At 42.5% G+C, this 18,418-nt stretch overlaps 1 protein-coding gene across 1 annotated transcript in view; it reads right to left on the reverse strand.

Moving 5' to 3' along the window:
• MAP3K12 (mitogen-activated protein kinase kinase kinase 12) overlaps positions 1-13,529 on the reverse strand; it is a 37,863-nt gene extending 24,334 nt beyond the window's left edge. Inside the window, exons 1-4 of the mRNA XM_040422252.1 lie at positions 13,115-13,529; positions 12,004-12,187; positions 8,979-9,170; positions 5,125-5,283 (exon numbers count right to left, since the gene is read on the reverse strand). Coding sequence (XP_040278186.1) covers positions 5,125-5,283; positions 8,979-9,170; positions 12,004-12,187; positions 13,115-13,529 — 950 coding nt within the window. The remainder of the gene's footprint in view (positions 1-5,124; positions 5,284-8,978; positions 9,171-12,003; positions 12,188-13,114) is intronic.
• Between the last annotated feature and the right edge of the window lie 4,889 nt (positions 13,530-18,418).

The following is an 18,418-nucleotide window of genomic DNA, read 5'->3' on the forward strand; positions in this document are numbered from 1 at the left end:
ATACATAAAAACACATAAACCACAATAGAAAATACCAACATGTTCTATTTAATTATGTAAAAGTAATATCTAAAATTTTTATTTTTTTTGCTAATAAAGTTTTCAGCCTTAGGGCTCAAAGCTTAGGCTATAGAGTAGCGCACAGAGCCGGTACAGCTCCTTTTGTATGGTGAGTTACCAGACAGGCTCCGTCGGACTCTGTGTGTATGGAGATATTCTCCATTAGAAGAAATGCTTCTAGGAAAGTGCATAAAGAGTCAAAAAGAGCATGCCGACCTCCGCATGCCTATAATATATAATAATATATAATAATGGGTAGATGTACCCCAAAGCAGCCTTATTATGGCTCTGTACAAAATACACTTAAAGGGATTGTCCTATGAAAAAACATTCTAGATTTTTAAAAGCAGCACCCAAATCTGAACACTTAAAAAATGTAGTAAAGCCACAGAATTATTCAATGAAACCTATCTGTAAAGCGCCACCTGCTGTTTGTTGTTTTCCTTATTTCTTGTCCCTCTCACTGAGGTGGTCGCACATCCTCAGTTCCATAACTGCCAACAGCCCTATTGTTTGTTAGAAGCTGTGACAGTTAAAGGGAGAGAGCTGCAGCCGAAAGGACACGCCCCCTGAGAAAGGCCACCACCCCCTGAGCCGCAAGGCTTGACAAAGGCCCCAGTGTGTGGGCTGAAACGGTGCCTGGGAATAAACGGGTCATTACCTTTTACCACATTTGGAGTGCTGCCTATTCTTTGCAAGCTCGAGATAAATCTAAGGCTACTTTCACACTAGCGTTCTTTGCGGATCTGTCGTGGATCTGCAAAAACGCTTCCGTTACAATAATACAACCGCATGCATCCGTCATGGAATTATGTCTTCTATAGCCATGACGGATCCGTCTTGAACTCCATTGAAAGTCAATGGGGGACGGATCCGTTTTCTGTTGTGCCAGATTGTGTCATAGAAAACGTTTGGCTCAGTTTCGTCAGACGGACACCAAAACGCTGCAAGCAGCGTTTTGGTGTCCGCCTTCAAAGCGGAATGGAGACGGAACGGAGGCAAACTGATGCATTCTGAGCAGATCCTTTTCCATTCAGAATGCATTAGGGCAAAACTGATCCGTTTTGGACCGCTTGTGAGAGCCCTGAACGGATCTCACAAACGGAAAGCCAAAACGCTAATGTGAACCGAACAACTGGAGCAATGAATGGGTAGATCTCTGTATCTATGTGAGGTACAGGGCTGGTTCTAGCTTTTATGACAGAGATTGTCATGTACAATATGATGTCTGTTATTTTTTTTACATTAATCACAGGATTATTCTTTTAAAGGGATTATCCCATAACTAATTTAAAAAATGAAAATATAACCTAAAATATGAAAACGTGGAATAATTGGGTAATCTTGAGTTAACAAGAGTTTAGCATTGAGCCAACAGGAGCCATATTCAGGGGTGCACCACCAATGAGGCCAGGTGAGGCGATGGCCTTAGGCAGCACCAGGTAGGGGCAAGAAGGGGCAGCAGAAGGGCCATGGGCAATGAGCAATTTCATTGTGGCAAAGGGGTTAGGTTAAGACATTGGCATGGGGGGGGGGGGGGGGGGCACAGTTTCAGTTTTAGCTTCAGTCAGCAGAAAGGCTAGGTGGACCCCTGGCCATATTACAGAAGTATTCTGCCTTAGGCTCCATTCACACGTCCGTGGTGTGTTGTGGACCCGCAAATTGCGGATCCACAACACACCCGCCCGGCACCCCTATAGAAATGCCTATTCTTGTATGCAGACAAGAATAGGACATGTTCTATCTTTTGCGGAGCTGCGGGACCCGAAGATCGGGGCCGCGCTCCGCAAATGCGGATGCGGACAGCACACTGTGTGCTGTCCGTATCCATTCCGTCCCCATAGAGAATGAATGGGTCAGCACCCGTTCCGCAAAATTGCGGAAACGGATGCGGACCCATTTGCGGACGTGTGAATGGAGCCTTAGAATCATTTATTCTGGGAGAGTATATGAAGTCGTGTTGAGGAACCATACGGCAGAACATGCTTTACTTGTAGGTTTGCAGTGCGGGAGAGAAGAAGTGTCATTTGCCATGTATAATCCTAACTTGTCCTATTCCATTAAGGCCAAATTTCCTACTTAATTCGTAAGTACAAGTTCCTGCAAAGAACGACTAAATAAGTGCTGGCCAAATACTTGTTCAGCTTCACCATTAACATGGGCAGAGGGGAATAATCGGTAGACACTAGACAGCCCCTCTGGCAATGCCAGCGGGAGCACAGAATTGGTCTTATTAAAATCCAACTACGCTTGATTTTTCCTTTACCCAACAAAAAAGGGGGGATTCAAAGGGCCCTACACATAAGATCATTGGCCAATCTGCTGAAATCATATATGGATGGCTTTATTACTAATAAATGACTTGACTTTATTGCAAGGTGGACAAGTGGACACTGTACGGTCGAGGGTGATCAGAGATGTTAGAAATAGGGTCTGTGCCTACACATGGCCTTTTTATACAGGTAAACCAGATGTTGAATACTTTGTTGGATTGTAAAGGCAGATTTTATTATTTTCAAATTGAACAAAAATCATTCAGTATATGACTTACATCCCTTCTAGCGTGGGAAAAGATTAGTGGATTGCTTTTGGAACACACAAAAGCTTATCTTGCATGTCTACCTCAAATATATAGTACGATATATCCCAAATATGCTGGAGAGCCGTAGGGTCAAGGTGCCTGGTGACTCGTTGGCTATGCTTGTACTAGACAATGGACCCATTTGGTGAATCCCAATTAGCAAGGTTAATGACGTGTTGAAATACAGGGTTAAAATGATAGAAATGTTTTTCAAAAATTCCACAGGGTATTACCAAATAGCCCTTCTTGCGTGCACTTCTGTCCCCCTCTCCCCATTTCCTGCTCCACCACACTTATTGGAAAAAATGACTAATGTAATTAAGTGGAAACACCAAGTCTTGGGCTCTCCAGACCCTTTGCCTGGGCAACCAGCCAGATGTCTGAAACGTTATTTTTCCCCAAGGAGAGAATTTCCAAGACTGCTGCCTGCGAAGAAACTGCTGGCTTATGTTTAAGCAAGGCTTTCAGCGATCAGGATACGCTGCATGAGATGTCATTAGACTAAGAGGGTTACACGATCGCACCCCTGCTGAAAAATACAGTAATTGTTTATTGAGTTCCACACTATGTCATCTTGTCTACATATAACAGTAATCCCTACACGTGTGACAACCAGATGTGACATCTCAACAGGTTTAAAGATACAGCGCAGCTTTCTAAGACACTAAAAAGTGACCCAACCTTAACTTGGTGCCCTTACAGCAAACCAGATCCCTCAACATAAAAGGGAACGATAGCTTAACTCCAGCTGCAAGCCGAGTAGATAGATGGTATACCTTATGAGTTCTGTCAAGGTATAGAAGCTATTACATGCCTACTGCTGAAGGATAAAAGATGTTGGATCATAAGGAATCAATCTGTATGTCACATTTATTGGTTTTCGAGATTCCCCCTTGTAAAAACTGTGATCTGGCATGTGACGGATTACAGCCAACATCTGGTGGATGGAGAAGGAGGAATAAATCCTTGCCAAATGTTTGTGTAGAAAAGAAAATATATTACTTATATTAGTTATATCATGCATGAGAACTTCCATGTAGACCTGACAGAGGTCTACACATAAAAAACAGTAAAATCTATATGTCAAAAGACAGGTCAGGGTCAGACCCGGTGTTGGTTTTGAAGTTCAATCACAGGTATATAAATTTAGAGGTATAATTTAAGCTCCTAAACCCCAATGCAAAATCTGCTACAGGGCCTACCATGTTCAATTCAGAAACTGATGTCTTTTTATATGACCAAGGGGTCTTTGGGCCCCCTTTCCTATCAGTACCTGGTGCAACTGTTACTGCACTCCCTATAGCTTTGCCTCTTATTAAACTACTGTAGACTAGACAAAGGATTAGACCATGTATTATGCTATGCCAGAGCACAGAAGGACAAGGCATGACATAATGGTCAAAACTAGACTGGCAAGCTGGACACAAACCCAAGATAAACCAGCTTTCTCTGCTTAGCAAGGGAATTAAGCAGAGCTAAGGATTGCGGGTAATCCGAAACATCTGGCCCTATAGTTCACAAGACAAACAAACCGACAGATTGAATCATATCATCTGCTCTAGTAGCCCCATGACCGAGGAGCAATCAACAGAATACAGATGTTGTAGACCCCAGACCCTGTAGACAACACAATGAAACTGTTATTTGCTAGGTAGCCTATGGTTATGTTTGTCATATTGCAATGTCCCTTTGTTCTACTAGTTTGATATCCCTTACAACAGGCCATAACATATAAGTACTGTATGTTTCAGACATCTGAATGTAATTAGGCAGTGGCAGAAATACCACCATAGCAGGGGATGCTATGGGGCCTGGGCCATAATGGATGCCTGTTATACATTACAGCCTGAGTCTGATTCTGATTCTCTGGCCTGTGCTCTCCCCAGCCAGTGCAATGCAGTAACAGCCCCTTATGCCTGCTGGGCTGAGTAGAAGAGCAATAGTGCAAAGGATCATTCCCCAGCGTGTCTTATGCCCCCATGTATTTTCTTAGCACAAGCATTACTGTGTAGGGGCACAAAGGAGGCATAACAACTGTGTGGCGGCACTAAAGCGGGAACACCAAAAGGGAACACTATTGTGTGGGGGCACTAAGGCGGATCACTACTGTGTGGGTGCACTGAAGGGGATTACTACTGTGTGGGAGCACTGAGGGGGAGCATGATTGTATGGGGCTCTGAGCTACTGTGTGGGGCTACTAAGCAGACATAACTTGTAAGTTGGTTCGGGGGATGTAAGATGAGCACGGGTGGTCTTGACTAGCTGCAGGGGAAGGGAGAAGGAAGTGGGGAAGTTCCTGGAGGGGGGACGGGGGGGCATTCGTTAATTTTTTTTTCTATGGAGGCCAGTCTTTTGTAGTTACGCCCCTGTACTTAGGGCAGTATATCAGTTTTCGGACACAACATTGAGAATATATAGGGCATTCTGATGTCAGTAGCAAGGACACAATAACAATATCACACTATGATGCATGGTTCACTTACCAGATGTCTACCTTTTCAGAGACAGGTTCATTTCGTATGACCTCCGGCGCCATCCAGGCTACGGTTCCCGCAAAGGACATTTTAGTGCTCTTGTCACTCAACTCTTTAGATGTACCAAAGTCTGAGATTTTTACCAGGTCATCATATGTGATCAACATGCTGTGTACAATAGGAGATTGAACATGAGAACTGTAGAAGCTAATATTAACAAACTCCGGTATTACTATTACTGGTAGTACAATATATCCGTTTTCAATACAGACACATATAGTGACACCTCTCCAAAAGTCCACCTTTTTGAGGAGACCATCACCATATCCAGACCAGATACCCTGTGATAGGTTTTCTGTTCCACCATATATTATCTTACTGGCCTTCTTCATTAAGAAGACACCTCTAAGATCTCTAAAAGGTCATCTCTAAGAGGTTTCACTGTATAAAACTGACTTATTGCTAAATGTATACAATGTAAACTAGATACTAAGCGTATACAAACAAATATACTGTATGTCCATTTATTGTCCTCACTCACTGACTAAAATGTTCTTTCATATAGCAACTAGGTTCATGATATTACTTTAAAGCTGCGTGAAATTAGAAAAACATAAATGCTTTCTTCCTGAGACTACTGCCCACTATTCAATGGGCTGAGCCGCAATTGCAGACATGGTACTTGAACTATATTGGTACTGTGTTTAAAAAAAAAAAAGCTATGGCTTTTGATTACAAGAATGTCAAGAATGCATCGGCGGTCAAGCATGAGCGCTGCTTCTCCATTCACTGCTATGGACCTGCTGGAGATCACTGAGCACAATGTTCGGCTATCTCCAGCAGTCCAATAGTATAAATGGAGCGGCAGTGCACATGCTCTACTGCTGTCTCATTCAAACTAGGACAAAGGAACCCTATTCTCAGGAATTGTGGAGGTCACAGAGGTAAGACCCACGCCAAACAGACACTTTTACCTATCTTGAGGATAGCGTATAACTTGTAACTGCAATACTCAGGGGCGTTGCTAGGGTCTCAAAAGATCTTGGGCCCAAGCCCCAATGCATATGGCCCAATTCTCTGAGTCGACCAAACGCACTCCCCCAACCAAACCCCCCCCCCCCCTCCTCCCCTCCCCCCGGAAAACACTAGCACTGGAGACATTTTGCTGTACTTGCTAAACAGCAGCACGTACCACTGACATCCAGTGCCTCCAGGTGACGTCTCCTCTGATGTAGATCTTCCCTGTCATCTTCTCCATTTGGTCTGTACAACTTCTCTCAGCCTTGCTTCGTCTCTGCAGAGAGTGACGCACAGACATGTTAGCTTCCTCACATTTCTATCATCATCTCCCAACCTGGAGTCCCCACAGTGTTATCCTGCTGCTCGCTGTACCCCCTCCCCCAATACCCCCAAATACTATCCTGAAGGAAAATGAGTGCCCCCCATAGTAATAGTGCTCCTCCAATAGTCCCCTCCTCCAATAGTCCCACCAATAGTAATTCACTTCTAGAATGCCCTCATTAGTAATACGGCCCCCTACAGTGCCTCCAACAGTGTTAGTGCTCCCCAAGAATGTCCCCATTAGTAGAACAGCCTTCCAGTATTAATAATGCCCTTACAGAGCCCCCAGTAGAAATAAGGCCCCCTATTGTTCCCCCAGTGGTAATAAAGCTCTCTACAGACCCCTTAGTAGTAATAAGGCCCCCCATAGTGCTCTTAGTAGAAATAATGTGGATCTATAAGTCCCTCCTATAAAGCCCCCAGTAGTAATAAGAACACCTAATGTCCCCTGGATTTATAATGGCCCCTACTGTTATAATGCTCACCCTGAAGTGCCCCATTATGTATATCGCCCCCTACTGTTATAATGCCCACACAGGGCCCCCAGTACTTATATCGCCCCCTACTGTTATAATGCTCGCCCTGAAGTGCCCCCAGTATTTATAATGCTCCCATAGAGTCCCATGTAAACAACATCCCTCTCTATCTATAGCCCCCTCCAAAATGCAGTCCTATGTAAATACCATCACACCATCTCTCCTGACCCCTACAATATACAGTCCCATGTAAATACCATCACCCCCTCCCCAGCTGGCTTCAACATACAGTCCCATGTAAATAACATCACCCCCTCAATATTCAGTCCCATGTAAATAACATCACCCCCAGACACCTTCAACATACAGTCCCATGTAAATAAAATCACCCCCTTCCCAGCCACCTCCAACATGCAGTCCCATTTAAATAGCATTACCCCTCAGCATTCAGTCCCATATAAATAATATCACTCCCTCCCACAGCCACCTCCAGCATGCATTCCCATGTAAATAACATCATCCCCCTCAATTTTCAGTCTCATATAAATAACATGACTTCACACACTGTCCTATGTAAATAACTTTCCTCCCTTCAGCCCTAACATACAGTCCCAGTAAAATAACTACAACTCCCAACATTGCTCTGCCTCTCACACTGAGTAATCTACCCCTTCACTTACCTCTCCTCATGTACAGACCTCACCACAGCTTCTTCCCAGGACTTCTCTTCACTGCTGAGCCCCACTGGTCACATGATGGTGACATAATCGCAGGTCCTTTTCAGCTACTGCATTAAGAATTGATCACATGGACTGTGATGTCATCACAGGTCCTTCAGCTCTAGATTCAATTGTATTGCGGTCCTGTTGTATCTGGCAGGCAGGACATTCGGGGCCTGGGACAAAACATCAGGGGCCCAGGCCCAAAATTTTTTAACCTGGCAATGCCCCTTTGTAAAATCATCTTAAAGTGGAACTGTCACCTCTCCTGCACCCCCTTGTGATAACAATGCTGGAGCATCTTTTGATCTATATTGTGTCAGTGCCGTAGAGAACGGCGCTGGAGACAGAGGTGAGTATAGCATAATTTTTTTAATTTCAGATTATTGGAGAACTTGTCTGATGTTTTTAATTATCTTGGACAAGCCCTTTAAAGGAGTTGTCTCATCTCAGACAATGGAGGCATATTGCTAGGATATGTCCCCATTGTCTTATAGGTGCAGATCCCACCGCTAGGACCCGCACCTATATTGGGAATGGAGCCCCGCAAAGTGATGGCTGGAGGACTCCAGTCCGGCCACCACCAAGCGCTCTTCCCATAGAAGTGAATGGGAGCGCACCACGCATGACTAGCCACTGCTTCCATTCACTTCTATGGGCCCGATGGAAATAGCCAAGCCATCGCTCGGCTATTTTTGGCGGCCCCATGGAAAATGAATGGAAGGCAGGTGCGCATGCGCTGTGTGCCCTCCACCACTTTCATGGCTCCGTTCTGGCGGTGGGACCTGCACCTATCAGACAATGGGGGGGCATATCCTAGCGATGAGAAAACCCCTTTAACTCTGCTCTGCAGATCAGTATAGTTATGGCAATACCAAATTTCTATAGTTTTTATGTGGTACTACTTTTAAAAAATCAAAAAACCTTTTTCAAGAGGTGTCACCACATTCCGAGACTCAACACTTTTCATTTTTTCCTGGATGGAGCCGTTTAATGACCATACATAGCAGTATTTCAGGCATTGGATATTTTTCACCATTAATGCATGGGATGAATAGCATAGCCTACTATGCTATTCTATAAAAAAAAATCTGCGCATACTGACATATACCGATCAGACACTCATAAAACCTTTGCCCTGGGCCCACCAATGTGTTAAAAATATTGACCTTCATTGCAAGTCTGAATCTGAATGCCTACCATAGGCATCTCACTGTCCTACACTACCTTTGAAATCTCTGCCATAGGCTATCAAGAAGATAATCGTATTATTTTCACCATGCCAAGTCCAGGTGCGTTAATTACATGCATTACAGAAGACACTTACTTTGGTGACTTAAGATCTCGGTGGATAATTTTGTGGAGATGCAGGTAGTTCATTCCTCCAGCGATACCCATGGACCAGTCCACTAATAAAGAAGGAGTGACTTTTCTTCCGGCACGCAGAACTTCATACAACTGACCTTGGGCACAGAATTCCATTAGGATACAATAACAAGGAGCCTGGGTACAGATACCCCTATAAGAGAGGGCACATGAGAAATATGTATATGAAGACAAATTATATATAGTGATACACACAAATGTCATAGTAAATGTATAACAGAAGCCGTCATGCTATTTCTGGAGTTGAATGTAATTTGATAATGAGTATGAACATAGAGCGTATAATTACTATATTTGTACTTTATGTCTATTATTCGGTAATCCTAATTAAGAACCATTGATCGTCATTTTTGTTACCTCCCACTAATTACGGTATTCTATATGTTGCCTCATTAAATGGGTCGTGAAATCATTACTTGGTAAATGCTCATCTCTGCTCTGGTATTTACCATTTCTGATATTAAGATTTGCAGTCTTGAAGTATATACTTGTAGTATATTTGCTTCATTCATGCCTTGTTGGGTAGACAAGTCCATAGACACAGAATCCAGTGCACAAGAAAAAGAAAATTGCGGCACTCACCTTCGGATGTAAAAAACTTTCTTTATTCTTCCATTAATAAAAGCTGGGTCAGCGGGACAGACAACGTAGAATGCAAATGTAAAAAATTGGCAACAGCCGTTTCGCACTTGTATGCTCTTCCTCTGGCCAGAGGAAGCGCATACAAGCGCGAAACGGCTGTTGCCAATTTTTTGCATTTGCATTCTACGTTGTCTGTCCCGCTGACCCAGCTTTTATTAATGGAAGAATAAAGAAAGTTTTTTACATCCGAAGGTGAGTGCCGCAATTTCCTTTTTCTTGTGCACTGGATTTTTGAAGATACTGCCTGTCAATGCAGAGCACCACCGGATGTTTTATTATATATGCTTTGGTTTGCATTTGTAACGCTACCAGTAGAAGACTGTTATGACATTCACGTAGTGCCACTCAAGCTTTTTCTATGGTCTTAAGTCCATAGACACAGCCAGCAATGTCCTGTAGACTCTGCAGAGCGCTGCTGCCTGTATGGACAAAATATAGCCGCCTGCCCCCCTTCCTGTCCAGCTATTGCCGCCTAGGCCAGGCACAGCTGCACTAGTATGACAGAAAGGGGATCAGCCTGATCTAATTTGTAATGCTATTCTGGCTGGGCGTTAAAATATCCAAATATCCCTAAAAATGAAATTTTTCCCTAAAGGAAAAAGCACATAAAGGACCTTAAACCTCATATGACTATGTATCCAGGGACTTGCTCTAGTATCGTTCTTCCTTCATGTCATACACACTGGGGTGCATCAAGCTCAGATAAGGTGAGTTCTATAGCGGGAACATATATTTTCCAGCTCAATTTGCATTTCTTATGGACATACCCTCAGTATAGCCATGCAATGTATACCTGGAAATGTAACCCTTTAATGAATGCCAATTAGACTTTTTTATGGTGGTCACAAGTGCCAGTTCCAGCCATTTAACCCCTTAGATGCCATGGTCAGTAGCGACCGTGGCATCCAAGTGGTTTCAGAAGGAGGGGTCCCTCTGTCACACATCAGCACCACAATTTTGAGTTTCCAATGTCTTCACAGAACAGCCAGGGGGTCCAGTGAAAGCCCTCAGATCTGCCCTCTGTGTATATCTATTAGTCCGTGCTAGAGGTGCAACCTAATAGGTTGCCTATCAGTTTATACTGACAGCATACTACACTGTACTACATAAGGGGCTGTCCACATCACATTTTTAGAGGAAAAAATGATGCAAAAGTGTAGTACAGCATGCTTTTCCTTTCTGCACAGATTCCAGCAAAGAAACGTATATGTTAATGAGTATCTTTTGTTTTTTTGCGTTTTTTTTTTTTTTTACAATGGAACTCTATGGTGACAGATGCCACTGTAAAGCAGTTGTCGGAGGCATCTGTTTAAAGTAGATGCTATGTGTAAATGCTAAACGTGGAACAAAAATGTGATGTGAACACTGCCTAAGTAGTTCAACATACTATGTGAGTGATCAAAGTCAAAGTCCCCTTGTGGGACTAATAATTGTAAAGTCAAGAAATAAAGTGTAATTTAGAAATCTCAAAGTCAAAAAACAAACTTTTTTCATGAAAGAAATACTTTTCAATGGATAAAAACATAAAAAAATTAAATACAGTCCACATATTTGGTATCACTGCATTCAAAACAACCTGCACTATACAATTATCATTATATTTTTTACATATATTTTATATATAGAAAGTTGTAAAAAAAAAAATTTTTTTGTTATCCGCCACCAAAAAGACAAAATCAAGCCCTTACACAGCTCTGAAGAAAAAAAAAAAAGTTATAGCGGTCTTTGGATGCGATGATGCAAAACCATTTTCTTATTTTTTTTCTTTTTCTTTTTTAAGAAAAGGAGTTTTATTGTATAAAAGTAGTAAAGTTTAAAAAAAACAACTATGGGGGGGACTGGCTTAGCTGCCGATAGCAACCAATCATATTTCTCCTTTCATTTTCCAAAGGAGTTTTCCAAAATGAAAGGTGGAATCTGATTGGTTGCAATGGGCAACTAAGCCAGTTCTACTTTAAACCAGTTTGATAAATGACTCCCTGTATATATTTGGTATTGCTGTAATTGTACAGACCCAGAGAATAAAGTTATCATGTTATTTATGCGACTAAGTTAATGTCACAGAATTTATAACATAAAACATCAATGGCGGTATTGCTGTATCCATTCCTCCCCAGAAATAGTTTATAAAAGTTAATCAATGAGCTATGTGTACCCTAAAATGGTGACATTAAAATCTACAACTTATCCTGCGAAAAACAAGCCTTTATAGAGCTACATCGACTGAAAAATTAAAAAGTAATAGTTCATCAAAAAAGGAAAAAAATTCTTGGTCAACAAGACCCATAATGCATACAGTGGGAAAGCGTTAATATGTTACTTACTTAAAGGTGATGATATTGGGATGCTTCAGTTTCCGGAGGTGTTTGATGTCTGTCTCTTTTATTTCTCTAACTTTCTTCACAGCAACTTCTTCACCATGAAATTTTCCCAGGAAGACAGCACCTTGGGCACCACTGCCCACCCACTGCAGATCCTGAATCTCCTCAAAGGGGACTTCCCAGGAATCTTCTAGACAAGCAGACACATTTGTAAATGTATATACAAAAAATTTACCTCTTTCTCAGAAATAAGTTAATATCTCTACCAGCCCAATATAATAATTTAGCTGAATAGTTAGCAAAAGCCTTAAGTGGGGTTGTACAGGTTTAGAGAAACATGGTTGCTTCCTTCTAAACACAGTGCCATGCCTATCCAAGGCTTCACTATGGTATTGCAGCTCAGCCCCATTCCATACAACCTCTTTAATCACTGTTGTAAATGTTTAGGTCAACCAAATTATTTAGTTCCATATTTTAATGGACTTTCATGTATTTAAGAACCTTCACTTTAAGGGTATGGCCACACAGTCAGGTTTCTGCTTTCAGTTTTGGAAGCCAAAACCAGGAGTGAATTAGGCTCCATTCACACGTCCGCAAAATGTGTCCGCATCCGTTCCGCAATTTTGCGGAACGGGTGCGGACCCTTTCATTCTCTATGGGGACGGAATGGATGCGGACAGCAAAAAGATAGAGCATGTCCTATTCTTGTCCGCAGCTTGCGGACAAGAATAGGCATTTCTATGGGGGTGACGGGCTGGTGTGTTGCGGACCCGCAATTTGCATGTCCGCAACACACCACGGACGTGTGAATGTAGCCTAAAAGAAAAGAGGACAAGTATGAGTCCTGTATACATTCTCTTCTTTTATTATCCACTCCTTATCTTGGCTTCCAAAACTGTATGCGGAAACCTAAGACATATACAAGCCATCTCTATGGGGTCAAGACAGTAGAAATGGTTCACCATCACCTTCATGCAACCATTTACAATTCTGAGTAAATGGATAAGCCTCGGGGAGGAGGGAGTCCACAGGTATGACGAGCAACTATGATTCCTCTTGTACCTAACATTTTTACAACTCCCATCATTCACTGACACTGTAACTGGTCTCGTACCTTCATGTTGCTTGTGCTCAGTTGAATACGTTTTGCCAATCATAGCCCAAACCGGCCTCAGACAGCCAAAAAGTCCACCCAAGAACCCAACCCCAGCCTGACATTGCATGCGGCTGTCTCCAAGTGCGCGACATGGTCTATCATCTCCGGGACCGCCTGCTGCACCCCCACCACCTCTGTCCTCAGGTTCTTGTGGATCTTGGGGTACACTGTGCGTAAGGGGAGATGAAGAATCATCATTTGGAAGTGTGACTTCTGTTCGCACCATATCACGCAATACACATTGTGTGGGGGTCAGTTCTTGTTCTGGGGTGCAGCCAGGTGGTGTATCAGTGTCCAGGCGTCTTATCGGTCCATCTGACAAAAGGCTGGCAAAGGAGGGTGAGGGAGTGCGGGTATCATGTAGACATGCCATAGTAGTTCATAGGAAAAAATATGGAGCTTAGATAAGGGAACTTGAATTCTTGGCGTTAATCCTGTAAAGAAAGCAGAGACATACATTTTGTTAATCAACACTGATTATTTATACCGGATAAAGTGTAATTTGGGTGTTGCTATCATTATTTTGTGCATTTATACAGCACCAACATATTCCATAGAGCCGTACAGAGAATGACATCACTCATGTCAGTGCCTTTCCCCATTGGGACTTCCAATCTAAGTTGAACATTAACCTATCAGTATATTTTTAGAGTACTGTATGGGAGGAAGCTGCAGTACTAGGAGGAAACCCATGCAAGCATGGGGAGAACATACAAAGTCCATGCAGAAGTTGCCTTTGGTCAGATTCAAACCCAAGACCCCAGCTATGCAAGGCACCAGTAATGACCAGTGAGCAATCATACAGATATCACTTGGGGCACTTGGACAACCAATATTAATTTGACCACAAATTGATCCAACAAGTACCTTCAGATATATTATCATAAATGTCCAGTTATTATGAAGACAAGTTCTTCTCTGGTTTGTCTTCGTCAGGGACAGACATAGCATATGTGAAACCTGCTCAGTTTTATAAGAGGCCACTGCCACTTAAAAGTAGCCTATGTCTCTCCTGGAGCCTTCTTTTGAGGTTTAGAAATGGATACATGTAAAGTAGAATCAGGGGTGCACCTAGCCTTTCTGCTGCCGAGGCGAAAACTGTCCCCCCTCCCTAATGCCAATTTCTTAACCTAGTCCCTTCCATTCAGCAAATGGTACTTCCGCTCTCCCCCTCTTGCCCCTACTTGGTGCTTCCTGAGGCGATCGCCTCACCTGGCCTCATTGGTGGTGCACCCCCGGGTAGAATATAGTTTTAGAATTCTTATATGTGACTTCATTTTAAGCCCTCACACGTTTTTGCTTGCCATTTGTCCATGATGGCATGGTCCGTCTTTGATCTGTGACACTGTCCATGATCAATCCTTATTTGGTCCAAGGTTTCATGATTTTCAGTCCATGTGTCATCCATGTTTCACTTACTACTAGGCTTAAAATTGTCATTCATGTTATTTCAGTGTTTTTTTTGGACCCATACACTATAATGTGCATGAGTGATTGGTAATCACGGAAATAATAAGGTATGCTTCTGTGGGGTCACCACTGATGTCAGAATACATACAGTACAGTCCAAAAGTTTGGACACACCTTCTAATTCAAAGAGTTTTCTTTATTTTCATGACTATGAAGGCATCAAAACTATGAATTAACACATGTGGAATTATATACATAACAAACAAGTGTGAAACAACTGAAAATATGTCATATTCTAGGTTCTTCAAAGTAGCCACCTTTTGCTTTGATTACTGCTTTGCACACTCTTGGCATTCTCTTGATGAGCTTCAAGAGGTAGTCACCTGAAATGGTCTTCCAACAGTCTTGAAGGAGTTCCCAGAGATGCTTAGCACTTGTTGGCCCTTTTGCCTTAACTCTGCGGTCCAGCTCACCCCAAACCATCTCGATTAAGTTCAGGTCCGGTGACTGTGGAGGCCAGATCATCTGGCGCAGCACCCCATCACTCTCCTTCATGGTCAAATAGCCCTTACTTTCAAAGTTTTCCCAATTCTTCGGCTGACTGACCTTCATTTCTTAAAGTAATGATGGCCACTCGTTTTTCTTTACTTAGCTGTTTTTTTCTTGCTATAATACAAATTCTAACAGTCTATTCAGTAGGACTATCAGCTGTGTATCCACCTGACTTCTCCTCAACGCAACTGATGGTCCCAACCCCATTTATAAGGCAAGAAATCCTTATTAAACCTGACAGGGCACACCTATGAAGTGAAAACCATTTCAGGGGACTACCTCTTGAAGCTCATCAAAAGAATGCCAAGAGTGTGCAAAGCAGTAATCAAAGCAAAAGGTGGCTACTTTGAAGAACCTAGAATATGACATATTTTCAGTTGTTTCACACTTGTTTGTTATGTATATAATTCCACATGTGTTAATTCATAGTTTTGATGCCTTTAGTGTGAATCTACAATTTTCATAGTCATGAAAATAAAGAAAACTCTTTGAATGAGAAGGTGTGTCCAAACTTTTGGTCTGTACTGTATATATACTGCATATATACCTCTTTAGTAATAATATGAGCACTGCAATAATACGATATAATGAAATAGAAATTGCACAATACTATTCCCATCTTAAAAGTCTAAGTTCTTATCAGTAATATAAGTGTATAATGTAATTTTCAGGGACTCACAATAAATGCTAATACCCCACACACTGGCATAAGCCTCCGCCTGCAGAGAAATGCACTAGAGTATTATTTACCTCATAAAACTAATGCCTGTAATTCTCAGAACATAATGCATTCTTACTGCAATTACGCTTAGGTTAAAACTGCATAAGAACAATATACTGCAATGATGAGGTCAGTGAGGACACGGTCCTGAAATCTGCTGCCCATAGGAATGATTCAAAATGATCATGTACGAGACTTTGTACACTTAGGATCCATGCACATGGCAAAGCAGTGTGTGCAGACCATGTACAGGGCATGGAGGTCCTACAGTTCTATGGTACAGAGCGGGAGGTACTCTGTGTGCTGCTGATTGGGGTCTCTGAAAAGCTTGTAAGGAAAGATAATTCCATAACACATCACTATAAGGCTACATGCACACGACCGTATGTGTTTTGCGGTCCGCAAATTGCGGATCCGCAAAAAAAAATGGATGACATCCATATGCCATCCGTTATTTTTGCGGATCCATTGTAACAATGCCTAAAATGGACAAGAATAGGACATATTCTATTTTTTTTGTGGGGCTACGGAACGGATATACTGATGCGGATAGCACACGGTGTGCTGTCCGCATTATTTGGTGACCCATTGAAATGAATGGGTCTGCATCCTATCCGCAAAAAAAAATGGAACGGACACGGAAACAAAATACGTTCGTGTGCATAAGGCCTAGGGAGAATTTAGTACATTGCTGTTCCATGCTCTGTTCTTCATACATTCCATGATCTTGATGACATGACTGCTACACGTTTTGTAAAAACTTTAGTTTCTGCCCCCTCTGTCTCGTGTTGTCCATGCACCTATACACCGTACCCTGTCAAGCAGCGCCCCGAGTAATCAGGGAAGGCAGGAGGGGCAATCTGCTCATGGACACAATGGACTCATAACTATGTGTTCACTATATTCTTTTAGTGCTGCTAGTAGCCAAATGGCACATCTTTTTTACGCCATGTTGGCTACTAGTAGTATGGACCTGCTGCTCTTACATAGATGTAATAAATGCAGCTTATACATGTATTTTTTGAGAGGGAAAGGTCCTAACAGAGAGTGGTAAATATTGCTGGACGTTCTCGGAATTTAAAGGGTTATTCTAGGATGTTTATATTGATGGACTATTCTCAGGTTAGGTCACCAATATCTGATTGGGTTTGATACCTCATCTCTACCGATCAGCCGTTTCATAGAAGCTCGGTCACCAGAAGTCGGTGCTGGAACTACACAGATACGTCCACTGTGTAGTGGACAGAGCTGGAAACTGTAATGCTGCTCCCATTCACTCCTACTGGTTGTATTCAGCTGCACCGTAATGTAGATATGATAAACTTGTGTATAGTTGAATGGCAGCTTTGTTCTAGATGAACTACATAGTCCAGTGAAGTAAAAATGTTTGCTAGTGCCCATGGTGCTGTAATTCTCACTGAGGACAGTTTCAGATAAGTGTATTCAGTCCGAGAAATATGCTGTGTGTGTTAGAAGTATTCTAAGAGAACTCAAAGCATCATAATGATTTATGATGCTGTGACTTCCTTCCTGACAGTGAGTCGTGTTGAATTATTATGATGATCGTCTGAAACTGGCCTTAAGGTTTTTTCCAGTATTTAAAAAATATATGGCTGCTTTCTTTGAAAAACAGCACATCTGACTGCAGGTTATGTGTGGTATAGCAGTCCATCCCTATTCACTTCAGAGGAGGTGAACTTCAATAGTCACAACCCATGGACAGGTGTGGCACTATTTCTGAAAGTAGCTACATTTTTCTTTCATTGAAAACCTCCTTTAAGGGTACTTACACTCATGAAGTTGGTTCTAGTATTTTTTTTACCTGTAAAAACACCAGAATAAGCACAACTTTTTTTGCCACCTATAGTTTTTGTGTTTGTTTGTTTTTGCAAACACTGTGTCTTCCCACTAGGGTTTTCTTCATGGTGTTTTTTCCCTATGAAGAAGATGATGTCAAAGCAACTCAAAAAACCTCATGCTGCATTTTTCAAAAGAAGTCAGAGAGAAATAAATGCCAGTTAATTAATAAAAATTCCCCATACATTTCATACTTCCCATAGCTCTTCAGCTAACATCTGGAGCTGCCATTTTTACCACAAAAATGCATCACAACCCGTAAAAGTGCAAGATTCTATGTGTGAAAGCACTCTAATTCAATAATAATGAAGCAGCATCTAAATACAGTTAAAGGGGTATTCTCAACACGCTATTTCATACTTACCTGCTCCCGGCGAGCTGTCCACTTCCTGATTTCGGCACTCGGCAGGGGGCAGGCTCCATCTTGATTGAAGTCTTCTCCCGGCCGGGCCGCGCGCTAGACTGAACGTGCACGCCGAGGCCGCGCATGCGCCCTGGTGACTTCTTCCTGGCAAGTATACTATACTGGCCAGGAAGAAATCACCATAGCACATGCGCGGCCTCGGCGTGCGCTTTCGGGACTGTGCGCGGCCGGCCGGGAGAAGAGAATAAGTTGTCTGCGCAAGCGCGGCCACCGCGATTCCTTAGAAGAGCGGTGGCCGTAACCAGGGGAGACGGAAGACAACAGTCAGGTAAGTATATGTTTATTTTCTTCTAAGGGG

This window comes from Bufo bufo, chromosome 3 (genome assembly GCF_905171765.1).
Source record: "Bufo bufo chromosome 3, aBufBuf1.1, whole genome shotgun sequence".
Lineage (NCBI taxonomy): Eukaryota > Metazoa > Chordata > Amphibia > Anura > Bufonidae > Bufo > Bufo bufo.